Source organism: Vairimorpha ceranae (assembly GCF_000988165.1).
Source record: "Vairimorpha ceranae strain PA08 1199 chromosome Unknown NODE_13, whole genome shotgun sequence".
Lineage (NCBI taxonomy): Eukaryota > Fungi > Microsporidia > Nosematidae > Vairimorpha > Vairimorpha ceranae.
In genome coordinates, this window is record NW_020169308.1 from 65,788 (window position 1) to 73,508 (window position 7,721).

Genomic DNA, 7,721 nt, shown 5'->3' on the forward strand with positions numbered 1-7,721 from the left:
CTTAATATTTCTCTAGTCTTTTGTATTATATTACTACTTAAATATTTCATTTTTCATATACAAAATAACTCTTAACACATTTTGTATATCCTTTCATCTCTTTCTCACCAATATACTGAAAATTAATATTATCATCATCAAATACTGCACAGTGACAGCAAAATACACCATTTCCTAAATATGATAATCTAGAAGCTTTATTTAGTGCATTCCCCATAAATTTACTATTTAAATTTGCTGATTTAAACCAATAATATCCACATGCCACTCCTATACTTAAGCTTATATTATACATTGTAAATAATTTAAAAATGTATAACCCGAATTTTAATACTCTATTAATATCTTGGCCCACATAAACTAGACAATCTAATCCATTATTTTCTAAAATAACACAAATATCAAGTGTTTGTAATCTCTTTAGTAAGAACTTTAGTTTTTTTTTATATTTTATTTCATTTGTTTTAGGAATAAAAAATTGTATAAAAAGAAATGATACATCTATCTTTTTTGGTGTACTAGTATTATTTCTTAAATATTTTTTTATAATCATTTTTGGTGGTGTAATTTTACATTTCCTAAATAAAACCGTATCAGAAACATGCGAATTGTGCTGATTTATAATAATAACTGTGTAGTCTATACAATCTACACTGTTATTATATGATTTTTTATATTCTATATTATCTTTATTAATTAATTTGTGTAAATTATTGTTATCTTTATTCATTGTCTTTTGTAAATTATTATTATCTTTATTCAATGTTTTATGTAAATTATTATTATTTTTATCCATTGTCTTTTGTAAATTATTATTATTTTTATTATTTTCATATATTTTTATACTATCCATATTATTTTCATATATTTTTATACTATCCATATTATTTTCATATATTTTTATACTATCCATATAATATTCTTTATTATTATTTTCATATATTGGTACAATATACCATTTTCCTATATTATCATAAATGTATGTATGTTCTTTATAAATTATCTCTCTTTGTAAAAAATAATCCATTATAACTCTAACATTATAAGTCTTAATAATAATATTCTCTTCTGTAACACACACAATATAAAAAGATTCTTTTGTTAAACACACCTTTTTAAGTTTATTGTAAATTTCAGAAATTTTTTCAATTAAATTATCTGATATAATATCTCTGATTATGCAAGTTAAAATAAATTCAAAATCATGAATATTTCTCTGTACGATATAAAATCTATATGCTATATTATATATTTTATATTTTTTATATTCACTTTTAAAGTTATTTAAAATATCTTTTTTTCTAAGACTAACATGTTTTTCAATTCCTCCTTTTTTATCTAAAAAAAGAATATCTGCTTTTATGCTATTTTTTTTTATTTTATTATTTCTTAAATCACAAAAAAATAAATGTTTATCGTAAATTACTTTAGTAAGGAAATTATATCTTAAATCTAAATAATCTAAATCTAAAGAATTAAGATTTAGAGATGTAATAAATTGGTTATTAATTGTTAACTTTCTGACTGTAGAAAAGTTATAATATTCTGTACAATGTCTAATATAAAATATTCTATAATTTTTATAGAAATATAATCTATTATTAAATAAATAAACTAAGTCTTGAAGTAGAAATTCTTTCATTTTTCCAGATTTAATTAAATATAATGAATCATTATTGAAATTATTTGGTGATGAAATGTTATCAATCCAACACTCTCCTGAAGGTGTTTCTATCAATATTTTTATTTCTTTTAGATTTAAAGAACTAATTTCTTTAGTTTTATAAACATCTTTTAAAATTAATCTGTTCTTACTGCTTACCACTTTATTATGCAAATTTTTAACTTTAAACATTTTATTGGGGTTTTTACATTAAAAAACAAAAATAAAATTATATTAATTTTTAATAATTCCCCTTTCTTTACTATTCTTTTTGATTATTTTAATCCCTTTTATTTGATATGAATCTTTATACTTCTACAACCATAAAAACACTATTGTGCCTTCTTTTACAGACGTATGTTATTTATAATGATAGTAAAAAGACTTGTATGCTAATAATGGGATTTCTTGTGTTGTACAATGCGATATTTCTTGTATACATTAAATATAAATCAGATGTATTTAGAACTAGATTTTTAAGGAAGCATTATAGACCATCTTGTACTTTTTTAATACCATTTTATTTAATAGAAGTTATAATAACAGGTTTATTTTACTGGTTTACTTATAATCATATAATAATTGTTAATTATATTATACTTCTAGTAGCTTATTTATTTAAAATACCTAAGCGTAGGAAGACAATTCCTTTAGAGCCAAGTGGAGAATTTTTTAAAATTGCTTTTCTACTACAAGACTATTTAGAAAATAATGAAGTAGTGTTAAGAAGAGGAGATGTAGTACAAATACTAGAAAAAAAAGGAGAAAATATTATTGTAAGGAGTTCTAGGGGGAATAAATATACTATATCAGGACTATTAATAAATGATGATATAGATTTGGTAATATAAATTAAAATTTATTAAATAATAAATTTATGGTATAAAATTGGTGTTTTAATATATTATTATAATATTTGTAGTGCATTTAAAAGGTTTTAAAATATAATTTATATTGATTTATGTACTTCTGTTAACAACTTTTTAATGATCTATAACTAAGTGTTACGATACAAGAATTAAAACTTTAAAATAATTGATAACCTGATTATGCTAATAAAATGTGTTTATAATAAAAATTAAAAAAAATTGTTTTATTGTTAATTAAAAGATTTAAACAATCGCTGATTTAATTTATAAAATATAATTTGACTCTAAAGACTATATAAAATACATCTAATTGATTCCTTAGAAACAAGTCTTTTGCATAAAATATTTCAAAGCTAAATGTAATTTTTAACAAAATAAAAACTGATAAATCAAATTAACGTTCATAAAAAAAAATTTAGAATAAAATAATTTAATCGAGTAAGACACCATCAAAAGTATCTACAAACCATTTCTGCGCATCCTCTTTTGTAATTTTTTGTTTATTACCTATTTTACTTCTATGTCTCTTTCTTTTAGAAACACGATCACCAGGTCTCTTTAAGTCAACATAAAAATTCATTCCAAAAATACCAATATCAGGATCATATTTCATTCCTAAATCAATATGTTCATTAATACCTAATCCAAAACATCCAGTAGCATTAAAACAACTTTTAGATAACTCATATTCTCTAACCTTTAAAGCTTTTTTCAGAACTTCCATGGCCTTTTCTCCTGAAATATTAACATGAACACTAATCTTTTCATTACGTCTAATACCGAAATTTCTAAGAGTGTACCTTGCTTTACTAAAAAGACAATCTTGATCTGTAAGCTGTTTTAAAACCTTAGCAGCATTATTAAGCTTATTAGAAGATCCTCCTCCAACATTAATAACAATACTAAGCTTCTTGATTTTTATTTCTCTCATTGGATTAATTTTCATTTTAGAGGGTAAAAAATAAAAAAAAATATTTGGATTTTATGAGCATAAAATTAGAAAATGTTATACATATAAAAAAAATAGAAAAAAAATATTGTCATATAAAAAAACTTCTATGGCACCAAAACTCAAAATCAAATAATTGATATCACGAACAAGCATACTCCTAGGGCCTTGCTTGTATGAAGATAGAGAATATGAAATACTATAAAAAAAAAGAAATTTATTGTCATCTAAGAAAACTTTTACGGCACTAAAACTCAAATTGTAAAGATAAAACATGGGTTTATTTAATAATTATTATTTATATAACAGATATGTCAAAGCCATCAACCTAATACTGCTGATTGACAGTCTACATCTTTAATGTCCTACACAAATAATTGATAACACGAACAAGCATACTCCTAGGGCCTTGCTTGTAGAATTAATTAAAATTTAACAGTCAAAAGACTGAGACCTGCACCTAACCGGATTTGAGGTTAAATGCCTAGTTCAATACACCATTTAGGGACGCTACTTAGCCCAGCGGAATCTATAACCTTTATCACCTAATTACTTCGGCAAAGTTAAGGCAGTAAAAATTTTAAACCTTTATTATATATCTACAATATAAAGTAAAAAGTTGTTTATCATTTTTCATGCCTTTAAAAGTGATTTTTGAAAATACAATGTAAGAAGTTTAACCTCCTTTTGTACATTAAAAAAATTTACATTTTAATAACGATATTTAATAGTAAATTTTTTACGTTAAAATAATTTTCTTTATACCCCAATTTATAAGATGAAAATAAAAGCAGGATTTTGTATTGGTTACATAGGTACAGGATATTCTGGATTACAACTCAATGGAGATTATAATACTATAGAAAAGGCCATATCAGAATGTCTGTTTTCTTGTTCAGCAATAAGTTCTCAAAATGCTAAAGATCCTTCTAAAATACATCTAAAATCTTCATCTAGAACTGATAAAGGTGTTCACGCCGCATTTAATCTTATTAGCTGTAAAATTGAGTGTCAAATAACAGACGTTTTTTTTCAAAAACTTAAGGAATGTTTATTTTCTAAAAATATTTATCTTTATAAAATTTTGCGCCTAACAAAATCATTCATTCCTACTAATCTTACCATTTCAAGAACGTACGAATATATTCTTCCAACTTATTTCTTAGCTAAAAGCAATTTTAGTGCCGAATGTTCTGATCTTATAGCAAAAGATTTAAACCGCGATAAGATGACAAAAAGAGAATATAATGAAAAGGATATTGAACAGATTTTTGGATATCTCGCTGATAAGGATGATATTAAATACTTTTGTGATATCTTTACAAAATTTCTTGGAACCAAAAATTTTCATAATTTCACAACATTGAGTAATCATAAGGGTAAGCAGAGATATATTAAAAATATTGAATTCTCTAATGCTTATGTGATTGATGACATTGAATATATAAAAATTACAATTGAGGGACAGAGTTTTCTATTACATCAAATTAGGAAGATGATTTATTTTTCTGTACTACTTTGTAGATACAAAAGGAATGAATTTTCAACCATTTTTGAAAAAGTCTTTTCTGATGAATATTTACATGTTCCAAAAGGACCAAGTCAATATTTATTACTTGATTCTCCTAAATTTTTACCTCTCAAAGACAAGGGAAAAATGAATGATACTCTTGAAATTAACCTTGATGAAAAAAATGAGTATAAAGTGAATGTTATATACAAATGTATACATGATAAACAAAATTTAAAATATTTTTTAGCCTGTTTAGATTCCTCTAGATTTTACAATGATGAATTAAACTATCTTTTTTGATAAAAAATGTAAAAAAAAAATTAAATTTGTAATTGTTGAAAGTTATTCTTTCTTTTAGTTACTTTTTATTAGGAATCACAACATTGAAGCAGTAGTCTATTGGTTACTGTAGACTGATTTGAAAATAAGTTTCAGAGGTGTGATATTAAGACCACATAGATTTTTCTGTTTTAACCAAACAAAAATGTGATTAAATTTTCTAGAATTCATTTTTCTATAAATAAAAATTTTAAAGAGAAGGGCAAAACAAAATGAAAAATCGGAGGTAACAGAAAAACAATCATTATGAATGATAATTCTAGTCTAATTAAAAACAATCTTTACTACGAAACGAAAGTTCCACCAAATATTATAGAATATTTTTTCAGAACGAGGAGTTTGTCCTTGTAATTTATTAAACGTCTTTTTTAATAATTAAACTTGCAATGATCACTGTTGGGGTAAAACATGGGTTTTATAATTTTAAATTATTTAAATATTGATATTTTAAAACCATCTACTAACTGTCGTGAGGTTTCCCACTTATGTTCCCTCATCCCTGTAGTCACTGTTTTACAATTTAAATAATCGAGTAAAACCTAAAGAAAATGCACAAAGTTATTATGCTATACTTATAGAAATAAATTTAACATTGAAGGAAGTTTTACCCTAAATTATTTATACCTTTTAACTTCTAAAAAAAATAATAAAAATGTTTATTATAGACGCCAACTATATGTTAAAGTTATAAATAACATAAATTCTTTAGCACTAATTTCAGGAAATTTTTCACATGCTTTTTTTATTCCAGATTCTTTTTTGATAATTTTTTCTTCTTTTATTGCCAATAATTAATCGTTTTTTCGAACCTCATTAATTAAGTATATTATTAAAGGATGACTTACCTGGAACAAGCCATTAATGATTCTGTTCCAGCCTTCACACATATTTATTGTTAAAGGCAGATCTCTGATTACTGCGGAAAAGCAAGGCCAGTTCATGTCACTTGTTAACGTAATGATTTATAAGTTAAGGGTTATTTATTTAAAAATATTTATCCGTAACATTTCCCCGTCAAATCAATAAACCGCATTACCCCACATTCTCAGCTAATCACTATATCTCTTGATAACCTTACCGTTATTCAACTTGATCTTATAAGTATCATTTTCAAGCTCCTCTTCGATGATTCCTAATCTGTCAAATTTATATTGACCTTTATATTTGTGTATTTCATTTTTGATTAAAACATTATCTCTCTTCTTGTATTTTATTATTACGCGGGTTTTTTCTCTTTTTGTGTTATATTTTAAGGTATCTTTAAACTGGACTTCATTTAATCTACTCTTTTTTATTTCCCACGTCACCACTGTCGGGGTCATATCTAAGCTGCAATGCTTCACATTGTTATAAACCTTTAATACGTTTTCTCCCTGTTCATCTAATTTTAACACTGTTCGTGTTTGTTAATTCCTTCCATTAATGTCCTGTTGAAGCATTCTATTCTACAATTAGACTGGTAATGATACGGATAAGTCATATGGCTGGTGATTCCATTATGTTTACACCAATGTATAACTTCGTTGCTAATATTTTCTTTTGCTGAATAACACAATAGGCTTTTTATATTTATTTGTCTCTTCACTTTATCTAAAAATTTTAGAATGTTCTCTGTTTCGCAATACCTCCGCAAACCTTATCTACTGAAATAGTCAACTGCCGTAATAACATATTTATCATATGGACCTATGATATCAAAGCCGACCTTATACCCCACGTCATAACAGTTAATCTAGTAGGAGATGTTTGTCTTTATGAGATTATTTAGTTTACATTCCACGCAGTCTTTCAATACCTTTTTAATCCTTTCGTAAGTTGCCTTATCCTTGTCCATTCTGGTTTTATTAAACTCCTTCCAGGATATTCTGGATTCTCTATAAATGATCTTCTTGTGAAATTCTAAAATTATTTTATAAAATTCATCTTCTGTATCTCGGACAACAAAATTTATCTCATCCACATCTAGGATATTGCTCAACCCATCCAAGTGTGGGGTGTCTATTCCTTTTTTATGCTCTACTTTAAAGTTAAAAATTTCCATCCTTTCTATCCAACGCTCTATTCTCGACGATCGAAGCGTCTGTCTGTCATCCAAAATCGTAAGAGCTTTATGATCCGTAATCAATTTAAACTCTCGTCCCAACAAAAAATACTTAAAATCTCCATTGACCACAACACCGCTAACATTTTCTTTTCACTGATCGAGTAGTTGCGCTCCGCTTTTCCTAGCTTCTGGGATGCGAATGCCACGAGTAATATGTCTCCCTCGATCTTTTGACAAAATATCGCTTCTATGCCAACCTTCGATACATCTGTTTCTAAAATGAAACCTTTATTGAAATCGGGCTGTTGGAGTACCATACTCACCAAGAGACTTTTTTAAACTTT

At 25.6% G+C, this 7,721-nt stretch overlaps 6 protein-coding genes across 6 annotated transcripts; 2 read left to right on the plus strand and 4 right to left on the minus strand.

The window, feature by feature from the left end:
- Positions 1–46: 46 nt before the first annotated feature.
- Positions 47–1,855, minus strand: AAJ76_1300067642 (hypothetical protein; the record flags this gene model as incomplete). Its single annotated transcript, XM_024473963.1, has 1 exon — positions 47–1,855. One exon carries the CDS (start codon positions 1,853–1,855, stop codon positions 47–49), a length of 1,809 nt encoding a protein of 602 aa, XP_024331499.1.
- Positions 1,856–1,962: 107 nt separating this feature from the next.
- On the plus strand, positions 1,963–2,514 carry AAJ76_1300067750 (hypothetical protein; the record flags this gene model as incomplete). The annotated part of the gene is made up of 1 exon (XM_024473964.1): positions 1,963–2,514. One exon carries the CDS (start codon positions 1,963–1,965, stop codon positions 2,512–2,514), a length of 552 nt encoding a protein of 183 aa, XP_024331500.1.
- Positions 2,515–2,962: 448 nt separating this feature from the next.
- Positions 2,963–3,478, minus strand: AAJ76_1300069265 (60s ribosomal protein l11; the record flags this gene model as incomplete). The annotated part of the gene is made up of 1 exon (XM_024473966.1): positions 2,963–3,478. The coding sequence occupies one exon, from the start codon at positions 3,476–3,478 to the stop codon at positions 2,963–2,965; it is 516 nt and encodes a 171-aa protein (XP_024331501.1).
- A 60-nt stretch (positions 3,479–3,538) lies between these two features.
- On the minus strand, positions 3,539–3,757 carry AAJ76_1300069544 (hypothetical protein; the record flags this gene model as incomplete). The annotated part of the gene is made up of 1 exon (XM_024473967.1): positions 3,539–3,757. One exon carries the CDS (start codon positions 3,755–3,757, stop codon positions 3,539–3,541), a length of 219 nt encoding a protein of 72 aa, XP_024331502.1.
- A 502-nt stretch (positions 3,758–4,259) lies between these two features.
- Positions 4,260–5,294, plus strand: AAJ76_1300070047 (trna pseudouridine synthase a; the record flags this gene model as incomplete). Its single annotated transcript, XM_024473968.1, has 1 exon — positions 4,260–5,294. One exon carries the CDS (start codon positions 4,260–4,262, stop codon positions 5,292–5,294), a length of 1,035 nt encoding a protein of 344 aa, XP_024331503.1.
- Positions 5,295–7,065: 1,771 nt separating this feature from the next.
- Positions 7,066–7,374, minus strand: AAJ76_1300073161 (hypothetical protein; the record flags this gene model as incomplete). The annotated part of the gene is made up of 1 exon (XM_024473969.1): positions 7,066–7,374. The coding sequence occupies one exon, from the start codon at positions 7,372–7,374 to the stop codon at positions 7,066–7,068; it is 309 nt and encodes a 102-aa protein (XP_024331504.1).
- Positions 7,375–7,721: the final 347 nt, after the last annotated feature.